This window comes from Centruroides vittatus, unplaced genomic scaffold (genome assembly GCF_030686945.1).
Source record: "Centruroides vittatus isolate TY-2023 unplaced genomic scaffold, ASM3068694v2 contig_620, whole genome shotgun sequence".
Lineage (NCBI taxonomy): Eukaryota > Metazoa > Arthropoda > Arachnida > Scorpiones > Buthidae > Centruroides > Centruroides vittatus.
In genome coordinates this window covers 4,167,100-4,184,438 of record NW_027122381.1, presented here as the reverse complement: position 1 = coordinate 4,184,438, position 17,339 = coordinate 4,167,100, and the positions used below count along the sequence as shown (strand labels likewise).

The 17,339-nt window shown below is 35.5% G+C and overlaps 3 protein-coding genes across 7 annotated transcripts in view; all 3 read right to left on the bottom strand.

Annotated features, from left to right (window-relative positions):
- Positions 1 to 1,352: 1,352 nt before the first annotated feature.
- LOC136979392 (general transcription factor II-I repeat domain-containing protein 2A-like) lies at positions 1,353 to 2,060 on the bottom strand. Its single transcript, XM_067275334.1, has one exon. The coding sequence runs from the start codon at positions 2,058 to 2,060 to the stop codon at positions 1,353 to 1,355; it is 708 nt and encodes a 235-aa protein (XP_067131435.1).
- A 103-nt stretch (positions 2,061 to 2,163) lies between these two features.
- LOC136979391 (general transcription factor II-I repeat domain-containing protein 2-like) lies at positions 2,164 to 3,138 on the bottom strand. Its single transcript, XM_067275333.1, has one exon. It carries the CDS (start codon positions 3,136 to 3,138, stop codon positions 2,164 to 2,166), a length of 975 nt encoding a protein of 324 aa, XP_067131434.1.
- A 3,084-nt stretch (positions 3,139 to 6,222) lies between these two features.
- Positions 6,223 to 17,339, bottom strand: part of Gapvd1 (GTPase activating protein and VPS9 domains 1) — a 259,607-nt gene continuing 248,490 nt past the window's right edge. For 2 of the 5 annotated variants that reach the window (XM_067275441.1, XM_067275442.1), the window contains exons 19-23: positions 16,337 to 16,403; positions 16,111 to 16,225; positions 7,052 to 7,124; positions 6,918 to 6,983; positions 6,223 to 6,667 (exon numbers count right to left, since the gene is read on the bottom strand). In XM_067275441.1, coding sequence (XP_067131542.1) covers positions 6,404 to 6,667; positions 6,918 to 6,983; positions 7,052 to 7,124; positions 16,111 to 16,225; positions 16,337 to 16,403 — 585 coding nt within the window. In that variant the 3' untranslated portion in view covers positions 6,223 to 6,403. Of the gene's footprint in view, positions 6,668 to 6,721; positions 6,830 to 6,917; positions 6,984 to 7,051; positions 7,125 to 11,938; positions 12,086 to 16,110; positions 16,226 to 16,336; positions 16,404 to 17,339 lie in introns of those variants that run through there. The other 3 variants (XM_067275443.1, XR_010881386.1, XM_067275444.1) reach the window with 3 other exon arrangements.

The following is a 17,339-nucleotide window of genomic DNA, read 5'->3' as shown; positions in this document are numbered from 1 at the left end:
AATTTCGTAGACGTCGGAAAAAAGGGCTTACAGGAAAATTAAAATAAAGAAAACGGAGGAATTAAAAAAAACCAAGCTCGTGTCTGGTTAAAATTTGAAATTGTCTACTTCTAACGAATCCACACCGCGCGTCAGCCAACGATGAATGGAGATTAACGGTGCCAGTCTCAGTCAACAGAACTATTAGGCCTATTGACAGTCGAGCACTTAGAATGGCGTTTCAAAAATCGTATCCATATAAGAATAAAATTAATCCGTAAAACTGAATTAACTGTACGGGAAATCCCCGTGAACTTTGACCTATCGACCCGGAAGTTCGGCCGGCACCTCACAGGTAACGAGAAAAGCTTAAGTTTAAAATTTGAGCCTTCTAGACCGGGCAGTTTTGTCTCTACGAGTATCCGCAGTGCCGGATGAAAAAGAAAACAGCTTTTTTGGCAATTTTTACATTTTTCGAATGCTTATATTTCGGCAACCGCTTTAAAGATAATCTTGTAACCTTGCAATTACCTAAGAAAACAATTGTCTTTCGAACGACATATTCGGAATTATTTCGAGTGTTTGGGAGGCAGAGAAATCGATCCCCGAAAATCCTGATTCCTGTATACAGTAATACTGTGGTGTTCGTCGATTTTTTCCACGAAAAATTTGTCTCGGTTTTTGTTGGCGTGCCCACGTGACCTCACTGCTAATTTTGCGAAAACAAAGAGCGACCCATGCGTTTTCCTGCTCAGTGTGGCGTTGTTTCTTGTTGCGTCATCATTATTACCCCATGCCTCTAGCCAAACAATTTCATTGCTTTCCTTTCAGCTCCATCATGGGACCACAGAAAGTTTCCGAGACAGAAGCTCTTCGAAGAAGGCCAGGAATACGATCGAAGTTGAAGAAAGAAATCATTGAAAAATACAAGTGGCATTAAGATTGCTGAAATCGGCCACATGTGTGAGGCCCGGAAATAGCCCCCCAAAGGGGATATGTACAAGTCAAACCCTAAGATTATAACTTTTATAAGTGTCGAGTCGGCGACACCGGACTTTGATGTCGACGCTCATAAAGAGTAACGGGAAAAACAAAATTTTAGGTAAAGAAAATTTAGAAAGAAAAATATTAAAAATTAAGACGCAGTTTAGAAAGCAAAACGAAACTAGAAAGAAAAAAAAATCAAAATGAGCGTTAGTGTCATAGTCAACGATTAAACGCGATCATAGTCTAAAACAGGGATGGGCAACCTTTTTCTATGTAAGGGCCACATTTGAAACTTCTGAATTAACGCGGGCCGCACATAAGAAAAAAATAAAAAATACGGGTAAATCACAAATATTTATTCATAAATTAACATAGGTATACTGTACTTAATGTGACTGCTGGAATTGATGCGAATGTAATATATCAGATATATTTGGCTGAATATTTGTCATTGCTAATTTTAAATTATTTTTTAGATGAGAGTCTGTTAGCCGATTTCTTGTTTTACTTTTCACTAAATTCATTGCAGAAAAAAACTGTTCGCATACGTAAGTTGTACAAAATAAGGACAGAATTTTTGCCGCATACTTTCTTAAGTTAGGAAATTGATTTTCTTTGATAAAAGTTTTATAAAAATCTACCAGATTTTTTTCTTTAAAAGTATCTTTCAAATCTAAATTACTTTGCGAGTCTATTAACTCCAATTGAAGTTCATTTGGCACGTTTTCTATGTTTACTGAAAAAGGTGCCGTAATTATTCGTATTTCGTTTTCTCGGCTAAGAAATTTTTCGAATCTATTTTTAAATTCTTGTTCTAGTTCTTCGACTTTCTCTGCATATTTAAAATAATTTTTAGGTTCGGTGCGTTCTAATAAAGTGGGGAAAAAGTGACAATTTTTGTTACGCAATTGCGTGCTCCATAATTTGAGCTTGGATATAAATGCTTTTATAAAGGTTATAAATTCAGATATGATAAGATTTTTTCCTTGCATTTTTATATTTAATTCTGACAAATGCATTGTAATATCGACAAAAAACGCAAGATCTGTCAGCCATTCGCAGTCTGAAAGTTCTTTAACAGGTTTTCCTTTCATTTCCATAAATAATTTTATTTCTGGTAAGAGATTGTAAAATCTTTGTAAAACTGAAGATTTGCTTAACCATCTGACGTCAGTAAAATAAACAACGTCATTATTTTCAGGCATCAATATCAGACAAAAATTCTTTAAATTGACGATGGTTCAATGCACGACCTCTCAGAAAGTTCACTGTGGATACTACTATATCCATAACATGTTCCATATTAATTTTCTTAGCGCATAAATTCTCCACGTGCAAAACACAATGGCAAATAAATAAATCATTTGGATTTTCGTTTTGTGCTAATTTATTCGAGAGAATACCGATTAAACCGCGTCGCTCTCCTCTGAAAGACTGGGCGCCATCAGTTGTAATTCCACTCAATTTTAATAGTGAGAGTTCATTTTTATCTAAGGTTTTTTCTAAAGCCCCGTACATAATTTCTCCTGTAGTATTTCCTTTTAGCCCAACTAAATCTAAAAATTCTTCAGTAATGTTTAATTCTGAATCAACGCCTCGAATGAAAATTGCAAGTTGAACCGTATCTGTTATGTCGGTGGATTCATCCAAACAAATGGAAAAATATTCAAAGGCTTTTACTCGTTTTTTTAATGATTCGTCGACATTATCTGCCATTTCATCGATTCTTCTCGCAACTGTTCGTCGAGATAAACTAATATTAGAAAAAAATCTTCTTCTGATCAGGACATATAATTTCAACTGCTTTATAAACATTCCATCAGAATAACAATGAAGAGTTTTTGCCAATAGATTACAAATTTCATAACTGGCTTTTGTAACGGATTCAGATTCATTATTTGTTTTCATTAAGAATGCTTGCTGGGAGGTTACGGCTTTCATCAGTTTTTCCACTTTCTGTTTTCTTAAGTCTCCAGTAAACTGGTCGTATTTATTGGAATGTTTAGTGGTGTAATGCCTTTTAACGTTATATTCCTTAAAAACTGCAATACTTTCCGAACAAATTAAACAAACAAGATTTTTTTCATAATGAATGAAAAAGTAATCATATTTCCACGACTCATTATAAATTCGATTTTCATCTTCAATTTTTCTTTTCTTTCTTGTTGACATCTATAAATTGAGGATAAATAAAATGAATAAAATACTGCACTAATAAATATAGTAGAAGCTCGATGTAACAAACTACTATGGAATTGAAGATATTGGTTCATCACAATGAAAGTCCATTTTATGGCGATAACTCATTACTACGGACTCGTCCGTTTTATCGAACAGTATATTATTATATAGTAGAATCACGTTAGAACGGGATCTTGATTAAATTGATTTTCTACTTTAGACTAATTACCACCTGCATCAAAATTGTCTACATAAAAAAAAATATTGTTAGATTAAAGCAAAAAACGAAGAGTAAAAACGGCTACTACTGCTGTACTTTTCTTAATTTAAAATGTTACCCTATTACGCAGCCTAAATTATATCAGACAAAGTAAAAGACTTTTTAGTTTTAGTAGAACTGTCATATTTAAGAAAAGTCTGTTATTTTTCTCTCTCTATCGAAATGTCTGAAGTTGTCTATTTATTCCCAGACATTTCTTTACCAACTTCATCTTGATATTTTCCATCTTAAATCTAACGAAATATATCTATTTTTTGTATTAAATCTAAAGCTTATCGTCTTCTTTTATGATCCATATCTTCGCTTTACAAACAATTGAAATCCACGACGCATCACTCATGGCGAAATGAAACCAAAACTAAACAATGCTGGGCTGCAATTTTTAATCACATTTTTAATTAATCTAATTTTTAAGGTATATGTTCTCCGCCTCAAATTAGTAGTGCCAGTCATTTATCTAACTCCTTTCGGGGGAAATTTTTGAATTGAAATAACGTGACTTCGGTTTTGAACCGGAAGTTCGTAAATAGTTAATTGGGGCCTCCTGCCCCTAGTTTAAGGAAAGACAGACGGACGACAGTGGGAATTTATAGATTTGCAAATTTTTCAAGTTGCAGTCCAAAAACAAGTCGATCAGAAAACAAAACCAAAACTGCATGTAAGGTGAAAATCTACACCGAAAAAATAATTAAAATAAACTTTATATTAATTTTGCGTTTACTTTTGTCAAATAAAATGAATAAAACTACGACTATGGGGAAATAACTAGTCACTTCTCGACTTACGACGGGATTCGGTTCCGCAACTTCGGACGAGGTGATCGTAACTCGAGAAGTGACTGTAAAACAATGACTTGACTAAATGAAACGGCGACTAAAAAGTCCGTAAGAACCATGGTCTGCGAGGACTAAAAAATAATCCGAAGTAGCAGGAGTCCGTTACAAGGAATGAGTTTTTTTTTTTTTTTTAATAATTTTCTTTTACTTTTGGCCAGACCGACATCAGCAACCGTTTGTTATATCGAGCTTTTATTGTACAAAACCACGTGCGAACCTCAAGGACAGTTTTAGCATTGAAAATAATGCAAAGTTGAAACGTTTTCATATGTGGGTTTTGTATTTTATTACTGTCCAGTTCTAAGTCTAAATTGTTCTTAAAATATTAATAATTCTCTAGTTCAAACATTTTTAATTTCAATTTTGGAAATTAATAGTAACATTTATTATTAAACAGAAATTCTAACTTGGATATTTAAAATTCGAAATTCCACATTAAAAATTCTATTTTCGTAAAATTTCAAATATTTAACATACCTTTTTCTATAATTCGGACAAACCACAGTAGATTAATAGTAAAAATGTAGAAAATACCAAAAAATTAAATGCAACGATACAAAGCGTTGGTAAAACTTTACAGCTCAATATGAAGTATCGTGTGAAGTCGGGTTAAATTACCAGATACCTTGCAATTAGAGTTGGCCCTCGGATTGGTTTATTTTTGCGTCTTTAAGGGGCAATAGAATTGTTTACGAATGCATATTACTCCCTCGAGCTTCATTTAGTCTTGAAAAAGGGTCAAGCGCGTATGGATAGTCAACAAAAGTACACGTGCATTTGTAAACAATTGTAGCACCCCTTAAAAACGCAAAAATGAATCAACCCAAGGGCCGTCTCTAGCTGTGTCGAATATATATACGAAGCGGGTTCTTGGTATTTAGTACGATTACAGACGAGTAGATGTTAGTATTTTAAATTTTTATTTTATAGACCGTTATATTGTTTTGTAATATTTTGTGCGACGCGGGCCGCACAATATACTAACGCGGGCCGCATGCGGCCCGGGGGCCGCAGGTTGCCCATCCCTGCTCTAGACTACCTGTTGTGTATTTTACCTCCAATAGTAGTGTTTCCGTTCATCTTTTGTGCACTGTCTCTTCAGAATTTCGAACTTTTAACTCGACGTTGCTACGAGCCCCTCCAGCGTAGGACCAGACCGAAACCGAAAACTACCTAAAGCTCTGAACTCAAGAACCATTGCTAAATTTATGTAAGCATTTTCGACTAAAATAAACGGTTTCTATGTGAAACGCTTGTTTTCTGCCTCCTCAAAACCGCCACCCACATGCGAATAGCCCTTAGCCATCCCGACGGTTGGGAATAAAAACCCCCCATTTCGGCGAACTTACACATGTACGGGAAGTTGCCATCCACGATAAGTTCCATTGTGGCAAATATAAAGCAATAAAAAAGGCTAAGGTGCTAACGAAACAGAGATCGCGAACGATTGAAGTTGTTGAACAGTTGTTATTAATTTGGATCAATCAAGAACAGTTAGATGGCGATTCTGTTTTGGTGGGCATATTAGTCTTTTATACTCATTTTATATTAATTTCTTATTTTTTCAATATTGAACACTATATTTATTCTCTATAAAATGTGTTTTTTTTGGTATGTATTTTGGAGTGTCTAGAACGAATTAATTGGATTTACATTGATTCACATGGAAATAATTGTTTCGGATAGTTATCGACGAAAACCGAGGTATCACTGTACAGTACATTGTTTTTCTTTCCTTGTGTCTTATTTCCTTTTTTGGCCTACCAAATATTCCGGAGTCTACAATTTGTCCCATCTGATCAAAACATTGAGAACTGCTGTTGTACAGTCTTTACCCTGCCAGTGTCTAGCAAAACAACAAAATAGGACATTACCAGACATGCTCCATTAGCTTCGGGAATAATAGGGCTAGAATAGTAGTATTCCCAATGAGATGTCGAGGAAAGTAAGATAAGAAAGTAGTGAAGGAATATTTTATTGTAAATACAGAAATTAACCGTTATTTATAAAACAGTGGGGCCACTGAAACTTTTTCTCTTGGAAAGGGATGATCTGTCTCTTCTTTTCTTATTTGTCTTTTGCATCTGGAGCTGGGAGCAAAGGCACCAAGAATGGAGCCTGCCCAAAGACTTTTGGTTTACTAGTCCATGGTTTTGATAAACTCGACAGCAGAACAAAACTGCGTCCACCAGTAGGAATCTTCTCCGGCCAGTCTGCGGGCATAAAAGGTGTCGACATACTGGACGGTGGACAGCAGCGAAGAGGGATTGGCCTTGATCAGGACAAAGACTAGCACGGGAACAAAATCATCGGCGGCCGGCACCGATTCATCACTAGCCATGCTCAACAAGTTCATAATGGTATTACAGCATTTCAGTACACACTGGATCTTATCCCGGGGAGTCTGTTGACCAGCAAAACACACTTCGTTAGTGATTGCAGGGAGAGATGGGTGCCAGACCAGACAGAACAATGCCCATCATCCATGGAGGGCATTGTTTTGTCTGCCCAAGAAATTTCAAAGTTGACAGAGGGAGAGCAAAGACCGCCAAGCCACTTTTAATGACTACAGATGAAAAAATATTGATGGATTGGCCATCCGTCTGTCAGATAAAAATCAGACTTATAGCATGGCAAAAAAATACGCATCTTACCTTGAAGGCATTGATGGTGTAAATTTCAGCTTGAGCAGAAGGCCATGGGCATTCATGATGATAAATCTGCATGAATTAATACCAGTTCTGTTAGTTCTTATAAAACAAATTTACTGCTTAATGGATGATCTCACCTTGGGAATCCTCAGGTCCTTGTGTGTGGGTGCAATGACTTTAGAGAGCTTTTGCATGTGCTGGTAAAGAATTCTGAAAAAAAATTTTGTCCATTAATGTAGTTCTTTGCACCAAGGTAAGTACATTTAGAGGCTTGCTTACAATATATGTATCTGTCCACCACTGCATTCAACTACAGCATTTTAAGGCTAGAGGGCCAAGTGGTCAAGGTGGCAGCCTATCACTCTGAGGGACCAGGAATTGAATCCAGAAGAGTCGAAAACTCCCCAGAAATCTTTTGGGGGTGATCTGTCCAGATAGTTGGGCACCATCTCTCACCACCTGGCTGCCCCATTGTGGGCCTGGCCAAACCCATAATGGGCTGGCTTGCCAAATATTATTAATGACGCACACAAGTGTTGACCATTTGATCTGTTCCTGATAGAATGAGCTTTTCTTTCTCCCTTTTTAGTTAGAAAAGACCCACTTAGTGCCCACAGGGCAGAGGATTAAGAAACTACAGCATTGCCACATCAATTATTGGCTTGCTGGAATAATGCATTGCAATAAAGAGGAAACTGCCTAGAGTGCTTCCTGGAAGGACTTCTATGGGGGAAAATGGAGTGTATTCAAGTCTTAGACACACAAAACCCAGAAAACTCAATGGCCAACCCATTGGTCAGTCACAAATCCAGCATGATGTGCTATCAATGGGCAGGAACCTGGCTCAGTTGGTTTATCCAAAGGATCACATGTTCAATGGTTTTAGCCACACAACCACCAGTATTCAATAGTTTTGTCCACTTGACCCCAGTGGGCCAAACAAGTATTTTCTCTCAGTAAATTTGTATGATGTAATGTATAGTAACAGAGACAATACTTTTCTATAATACCAAAAATAATGATTTTACAAGATAATCAATATTTTAAAAAATGGCACAAATAGGGCAAAAAAATTAATGATTACACCAAAAGTTCCACAATCAACTCAGCAGAGACTTTATAATAAAGAATAGCTCTTGATAAACATGCAAGGAGTAAAATTACAACAAAACTGGAAAAAAACATCACTAACAATTCATTTTGAAATGCAAAAGCATTCCAAACATCAAACGTACAATTCATAGACCTGATGTTGGCCTATGAATTGGGCCAAAACTGTTTGTTACTACATTAATCACTCTTGCTGGAAAAAAGTAAAGGCTTTAATTTACCTTTAAATAGTGAAATAGCATTTATTAATATGGCTCTTTGATACTAATGTTTCGTTATCATTATTTCAATAGTCTTGAATAAAAAGTGGCTGTAGAATGTAATGGAGTGGCGTATTAGTGATATTGAACATTATAATTTTACTTGATAAAATTTGCATAGGCCACCCCAAATATAAAGCAAGTTCAGTTTCTATTGTTTATGTTCTTTACTGAAATATGTTCTGTAAAAGAATCATATTTTATGCTGGGTTATGATAACTTATACAAGCAATAATTTAAAATGAATTACTGTCGATTCTGCTTAATTGGGACATGGGACTAATCCATTTTGGCCCAATTAAGCAGCTGCCCCAATTAAACATACTAATAAGAAATTCTAAACTAAGTAACACATAGGTAAATAAATAAGTAGGTAAACAAATAATAATTGGGTACCTATTTTAATGCTTTATTAAAAAAAAAATACAGAAAATATTTGTACTATAAATTTTCCAGACTCATGACAACAGATAATTGATTTGCATTACGCTAGTGTTGCCAAATATTAATGACGCACACAAGAGTTAACCATTCAATCTGTTCCTGACAACACAAGCTTTCCTTTCTCCCTTTTTAGTTAGCAAGTGTCTGGGTTCTTCCAAAAGTCACCTTATGGCCTTTCTTTAAGCAGTTTCCTTTACTTCAAGATGGCCACTTCAGCAGGAGCATCTGTAGAATCTGCCAGCTCCAGATGCAGGTCCCAACGATTGGATGGCTGCAGTCTGAGTGTAAACATAATCATGCATACAACACCTTCCAAGAGAACTTTAGCTGTCTTCCAACTTGGTTGAGACCTTGAAATATTGTCTGTGGATTTTTGTCCCTTCGCTTTCAAGGAGATTGTCCAATCCAATCCAGAAAAGGGTTAGTAGCTTGCATTCAAGTCTGCCTAAGATGGGATCCCGATGTGATACATCCCGCTATGCTGACCCCCCTCTGGAAAAATGAAACTGCCAGAGAGAAAGAAAAAATTTCTTTGTTCCTGCCAACCGTCAAGCTTATGAGACATTAGTGTACGTAGTGTTGACATATTTTAGGGATCTTCTGAAAGTATATCAAAAAATTGCTAAATTATTAATAAAGCGAAAAGTTGTCTTAATTAAGCATTTAAATTATGTATTTGTTTGGTTTCCATTCTTTGAGATTTAGCCCAATTAAACGGCTGCCCCAATTAACCCTCTGTAAAGCCTATAAGACCGCTCCTACCTCAGCCCTCCAGGTTTTCTCCTTCCTCGCCTCACCTCAGAACAATGGGAGAAGTGTGGAGGTGGCATCTGCTAAAGAATGGGTATATTGACAACCCAAACAGCGACATTTATAAATTTATTGAGATTGGGCTTCTTCCTAACCTGGATGAAACGCCTTATGCAACAGCTTATGACTGGCCTAAGTGCCAAAAGGAAGACCATGGAGTTTCAAAGTGAGTTCCTCCTTTGTGATTAAAGACTGCAAGGACAGCAACTATACTTACCAGGCGTGTTACTGGTTGGCCAACTTCTGTACCATTATGCAAACTGAGCAATATGCTATTTACCAAGCCTTCATACATATCAATAAATCTAGCATCAAAAACCAGCATATTACAATATGCTCTGACAGCCAGACTGCCATCAAAAAGCTGGCTAACAACATTGGCCCTCTTTCAGGTCTTATCAGCGAGGAATTTAAAAGCATCCACAACAACAACGTGGCTCTCTCTTGGGTCTGTGGTCACACTGGCATCGAAGATAATGTAAAGGTAGATTCCCTAGCTAAGTAGGCAGACAGCTGCCTCTTCAGCTTACCACAGCTATTTGGAGGTTTCTGACACTGCCATCAAGTCAGTGATTCACGACACTGCAATCCAGATCTGGCAACGTGAATGGGAGGATAGTGACATGAGTAGGACTACCTTCCATTACTTTCCAAACATCCTCTCCAAGCTGCACACAAAATTTTTCCATACCAACTTCCATATCACCCAGCTTCTCACTGGGCATGGGAATCTTAGGCAGTATCTACACTGCTTCAGACATTGCAACAATCCCTTCTGTGACTGTGATAGCAATGCCGTGCAAGACCCATCCCATCTGATCTTCCACTGTCCAAAGTTCGTTAGCCATAGGACAAATTTGGAACAGACAGTCATTGTAAAAGGTTTCAACTGGCCTTGCGGAAGACTTAGGACTCTTGTGGAAAACAAGGCCGTTTTTACCACTTGAGTGCTTCATCCTTGATACTGGTGCCTTGGATCCTACTTTTAATAACTAGGATATAGGATTTTTGTTCTGTTTACTTTATTACCCTATTGACCGGTTTGTATTTTGTATGTGGTACCCCACATATGGGTTTATGTATTTTATCATTACTGCTAACGTACTGATTTACTGCTTTATATTGTATTGTATATTGCAGTGCTATTCAATCTATGAGTCGTGACTCCAAATGGGGTCGCGGAAAATTACCTTGGGGTCGCACTGTTAAAATGTTTGAATACTATTGGTATATTGTATCATGCTTAATGTATTTCATTTCACTTATTGTATTTTAAGCTTCTTGTATTTTATCCTACTTTGTATTTATAATTACTCTTGCTCTGTTTCTTTATATCCTATTATGTTATTTTATTGTATACTTGGTGATTGCATGGCTCCATCAAACCTGTGTGTGTTGCAACATTGATGCCTCACATTGTCAATTCGATCTAATGTATTTATTGGCTATGTAAGTAATCTTGTGTTACTCAGTATTGGCTCTATGGGGATCAATCGTTGCTCCCTGGTATGGTATGGCTGCATTGTACTTTCTCTCAGCTGTGTTACCATTTTTATAAATCAGTATTCATTCATATGTAATTACTGCATATTGTAATTGCTCACTGGGATTAATCTTGTCACATGTCAATTATTGTATACTGTACGTTACTTTTGTGTATCGCTTGTAGTTTGTAATTTTAATTTAATAAATGTGGGGGCCGATGCTCATGACTACCACTTTTCACCATCCAACATGTTATCCTATCTTTCTTTATATTTCACCTTCAACCCTTCTCATAAATTTCTTTTCTATCTTAGCTAATTTTCATACTCGGTCAATACCTCTGAGTAGTGCCGAGTCTTCACCCCCTTTTATGCTACCAACATGCCCCAATTAAGTGGAATTGACTATATTACATTGCAAGCTCAAACCATACTACACCCTCCATGCTGTAGATTTCCACATATTCCAGATATTTAAGATGTGGGGTTTGATGTTTGATGCAATAATCTTGATTGATCAAAGCCCACAAGTACACCATCATCCCCTGCATAAGCAGCAAGTGCCGTGTTGAAAAGCTTTTTTGTGATACTACAATGTTATTGGCATTGTTCTTTGATCCTTATCTCAAGAGTCCTCACGATGGCCGTAACACAGTCTAAGATACAGTCTAATATGGGATCAGTTAGTGGTATGGTGTGCACTCCTGGTGAGAACATCTCCTTGAGGGGGTCTTTGGTAATTTCTCTATATGGCATTTGCTTTCTTGTTATATGTAACAGCCATCAAGTCACCTTCCCATTGTTGTGGTCGGTTTCTAGGTTGTCGATGCTGTTAAATAGTGTGTAAATCACAATAATCAGTTAAGACTAATGTGAAGGTGAATGATTACCATATGAGAAGGAAGACAGAGAAAAGTTACTTAACAATAAGTTTATGTACAAGTAGAATATTGATATACACAAAAATTTACAATGTTGTTCACCAGGTCACACATACAGACTCCGACAAAGTATATAGCAGACATGGCAAATGCAGCTCTTTTTGAGTTACGTGCGGCTCTTGCTGAAAATGTTAATTTCTGTTTTTTATTATTATTTTTACAATTTTGTTTTTATAATTTTGTGAAAATATGCTTATTAAAAAAATTCAATATTTGTTTTATATTATATTTATATTATATAACAAAATCGTGCGCCTTACCATACTATCTGCCACGACAGTACAGAACTGCGGCTCCCATGCATTTTGCAAAACCTACATTTCAGCTCCCACTGAACTCTTGCTTGCCCACCCCTGCTATATAAGGTTTGTCTGTACAATGAGTTTGCTATAGTGGTGGTCCCTTCAGTCAACCCAGACATGCGAGTCTCATATCGAAACTAGTTATTGGGCAATGTCCCACTACCATCAATTGATTTAAACCAACAAAACATTCCAATCACCTGGTTGGTATTTCAGCCAATGCAAACAGATTTCTTCACTTCTGGTCTAATAATACAAGTCAGTATAGGTATTGCTTCCACTGCACAATGCAGTCCACCAGAACACTTTAACACACAAAGAAAAAAAAAAGAACCAAGGGCTTTTTCCTTCACCTACCTGACCTCTCACCTGTCAGAAAAAGAATGTCGTGTTGCCAGTATTTAAAGTAATGTTGCCACATTACTTTAAATACTCTTTTCCTCTTCATGTGTGCTGCCAAGCCCTTATACTGTAAACAAAAGATAGAGCCCAAAAACCTACAACGACACAATAGGCACCCTAATAAGAGTGGCTGAATAACCATACAGTATGGCTAACATTTTGATGAACTTCATCTCTATATCCTTATCTTGAAGGGACATACAGTGGGTGAAGGCCCTTCTAACCAGAGAACAAAAAGCACCAGTCTTGTATTTGTAAGGATCACATGACCATTAGGTATATAGAGTTGACAATATGTTTCCTTACTGTAGATCTTTGTAGTAAGCTGTTCATTCATCATAACTATTAATAACACATCAAAGACTGCATATCTAATCAATAAAACAAACTCACAACACCTTGTAAATGAGCAGCCAAATTTATTATCCTCTAATGTTTTCGATCATGTTGAATGACCTTTCTCAAGAAAAAATTAAGAAAAAATATAAAAGTAAACTCACGCCAAAATTGTATATACTTCTGATAAATAGCACTGAGTTCAGCGTTAACGTAAATTCTTCTTTTTACTGCAAGCACTTTCGACAAAATTACGTTTGTTCTTTATTCGCCTGAAGACGACGAACGTAATTTCGTCGAAAGTGCTTGCCGTAAAAAGAAGAATTTACGTTAACGCTGAACTCAGTGCTATTTATCAGAAGTATAAAAATTAAGAAAATTGAACACTTAAAAAATTTGCATTTTCGAACGTATTTTAAAAATATTCTATTGCAACCATGTGCACACATGGTTGCAAGGAGTACCTAACTAAAGTTCAAGTCAATTTATAATATTTACCAACCCTTCACCATGACAAATAAATTTCTGTGATAATAAAAATACCTACAGTAGAGCATCAATTATCCGACCTCCGATCAACAGTCACATTAGTTAACCGACCGCATTCTAGTCGGCAAATTCAAATGTCTGCTAGTGATGTGGCACTACAATATTTGGCATGTCTTGGCTACTTTAATATTATTTTTGTTAAATTTTTGCATGTTTTAGCTGGCAACACTGGCTCGACCATGAAAGGGAGGCCAGTATTTAAATCAGGCTTAATTTTTTATTTTGTCTTTATTTTTGTATTTATTTTGTGGAAAATAAAGAAATAATTTTTGACAATACAATAGCAACGATTATTATTTTTAAAAAATTTTGTTAGGCTTAACATCGATGAAAATTCAACGTGAAGTAGGTTAATAACGATATACTAATATAAATAATGTATTTTTTCATACTTTTCGGTTATCCATTTTTTCAGTTATTCGACTAACCCCAGTCCCCAATTGAGTCGGATAATTGATGCTCTACTGTATTAACTTAAAGAACTTTTAAACTATAAATGTCAACAGATGTTTTCCTTCAGTGTTGGCACATATCATGTATTAAGACAAAACAAGTAGTTGGCTGGAATTTGAGTTCATCGCTTCTGTTTGGATGAATGGATAGTGTCCATTCATGCAAACAGAAGGAACAGAGTTTGAGCTGTATTTTTATTTTCTTTAATTCTATTTTATTTTGGAGATTATGTTTAGTTAGGACAAAGATTCTCTTACTTACCCAAAGTAATATAATGAATGAACAAACAAAAAAAAAAAAAAAAAAAAAAAAAAAAAATTAACTCACCGATCTGATGAAGCACCATAGGAAAAACTAATGCGCAATTGCACTTTCCCGACTCGGAAGTTCAAAGGAAGTTCTGCAGAGTGGGGGGAGACCCCACACGCATTAATGTTGAGGACTCGCTAAACCTTAAGCAAAGACATCTCAAACATGTAAGAAATCTTAACAGAAAGTTATGTAAAAGAATTTAGTGAAATTGTCGGGAAAAATGCTGACCAGGGAGAGAAAAAAGATTGTTAGATGTTAAATATGTAAATGAGGGGTGGTTCCAGCAAATCATTGTGACGTTACCTCACAGCATAAAACAAACCGGAGGACGAGGTGAGCTTCCAGAGCGTTCGAAGAGAGATTCCAAGGAGATAATCGAGGTGAATTGAAGTAGTTGCTGAGTGATAGATTGAAAGAGAATTCTTGGAGATTGAAAGAGTTGGATTTGAAGGAGTTTTGGCTAGAAAAGGTTCCTAGTATAAGAGGTAACAAATAAGATTCTAGTTGGTTAAGATTCTTTGTACATAGTTATAAGTTGATTGACTTTGTCGGATTTCAAAGGGAAATAGCTTTAAGAGAGTAGAATTTAGGCGGTAAGTTATTTCAAATTTTGTCGGTCTTTGAGAATTGTCTTTATCGAAAAAATTGTTGTTTTGAATTTTACTACTTGTATATAGTGCTATTTAATAGTTTATATTAAAACTTGTTCTTTATTGATCTCAACTTATAATTTAATTTTTTTGCAGCCCACAAGTCCAGGCCTGAATTTCTAACCGTGAACCTGCATAAAGTACCCATTAAGTTAACGGTCATAAGTTTCAACCAATAGTTTCACCAACGGTAACGGTCCATTTTTTTCACTTGTTTTCAATAGAAATGGATAAGTACTTTACAACACAGCTGACCACTTTGCTTAACATTCTAAAAGCTACTAACTGAAAAAATTTAATCTCAACTGCTAAAATAACTGGGGAGGTGCCAAGGCCTCTTAGTTTTTCTCTGGGTTGAGACTGAATTTTTCCAGTTTTATAACTAACATTTGTAAATACATGTCAAAAGTAAAATAAGTTTAGGATAATATTAACATCAATATATACACATTTATGATTTTAGCCACTGCCAAAAAAAATTTATTTTACATGTTTTTACATATTGAATGGATAAGAGCCTACAATAAAAGGTCAACTCTGCTATAAGACTTTTTTCCTGAGGCATAAAAAAGATGAAGGATGAAAAATCCCTGTGTTTTCTTCTGTTAGTATCTTGTGGAAATTTTTTAAGTATAGGATAAAGTGTATTGCAATGAATGTACAGTACTTATATACAAAAATTCATCCTTTGGCATTGCAGCATGTCCAGAGGAATGCAATTGTGTTTGAAGATTTTCACAAAAGTTTAATTCTGGATTTTTCCATTATATTTAGTAGTTTTATCCTGGTGGTTTATGGTGTTTTCCTTTGCAAATAAATCTTAATAATTTATAATTTTGTAAGTGTAACTGTCTTAGAATATAACTGAAGTTAACTTTACAGTAGCTTCAAAAATTTGATGTTCAAAATTAACCAAAGATATTATGTTTTTAACAAATTTGTTTTTTGTTAAATTAACTTCTGTGACTTATTTTAATTTGGACCCCATAATTCCAGTTCTATTTACACTACTGGTACAGAAGTCTTTGTTAGACAAGCGGTAGCTATTTCTTTAGACATGCATTTATCCAAAAACAAAACTAAATTGAAAAAGCATTGTGGTCTGCCGATTATATCTTAAGATTGTGTAAAGGAGAGACTTACTGATCTCGTAGTTTGTCTCCGTCGCCATTGGGATACATGGCATGTATGTATATTTGACTCATAATAGTTCTCTCTATGACTGATTGCGCATACTCCAGCTGCACCTCACTAGCACCTAATTAAACAAATAATGCAATTGACAAATAGTTAAATAACTTTAAGGAATAAATTGCAGATATACATACATACATACATAGATATATATATATATATATATAAATATTACCATGCCATGTGGGATCCAGTTCCATATTAGAAAATAAATAATGTAGAAATTTTTCTACCAAGTGTGCCTGAAATACAGAATATGTTCTAATTAAAAATAAAAAAATAAAATAGCAAATTTTTTTGAGACAATCAAAAACATAGTCAAAGAATTTAATTCTGTCAAAAGACAGAAATTTCTTAATATTTACAAATTAATAATGCAGTAAAAAATTTTCCAACAGTCTGACAAGATACCCATTGACAATAAAAAAAAGTAGTAATAACAATGGACTTAAAATATGCACATTCCTGGAGAGAAATGACAAAACCTGATGAGCAGCAAGTAATGAATAAAACCTGACACATGTAAATAAAAAATATTTGGGACACAAGTTAAGTTAGAATTAAAATAAAGCTAAAAATTATGGAATGCAGGAAAAATGTAAACAATAATAATCAATGATTTGTTAAAATGTAACGGTCCGCAATCTTTTTTCTTCTATTCTCTGCCCACTCCATTTCATATGCCCTTTCCACCTTTGTCCAGCATTATGTCATTGATTGTAATCATGTCCAGACCATCTCTTGTTCAGTATTGAAGTAAAGATCCCTGCTCAGGGAAACTGGTCTGGAAAACAGAAAGGAAATATTCAAGGAGCTCAAACGAAGAGAGCTCACTTTGGATCAAGTCTTGGTCAAGGATGGAAGTAAGAACCTGGAAGGACCTAGCTGGACAAACCTTGGAAGATGTTCCTGAGCTTGAGTGAGTAGCAGCGCTGGGCCAAGAGAAAGATTTGTGTGAAGAGGCATAAGAAGCTTCAGCTAAAGCTCGAGGATATACGAAGCGGAGACTTGAAGTGTTCAACCACCTACTAGAAAGATATTGTTTGTATATTTAGTTTAGGCATTTTAGAAATAATTGTAATGCAGTTATCATTAGTCCCACTATTGTAATTTAGTTTAATTTAATCTTCAGGCATTTTTGTTTTAATTAATTATATTAGTATATGGTTGTCAGGATG

Excerpts from the sequence above, each read along its gene's own strand:
- LOC136979392 (XM_067275334.1), bottom strand. The coding sequence starts at position 2,060 with ATGAAAGGAAAACCTGTTAAAGAACTTTCAGACTGCGAATGGCTGACA.
- LOC136979391 (XM_067275333.1), bottom strand. The coding sequence starts at position 3,138 with ATGTCAACAAGAAAGAAAAGAAAAATTGAAGATGAAAATCGAATTTAT.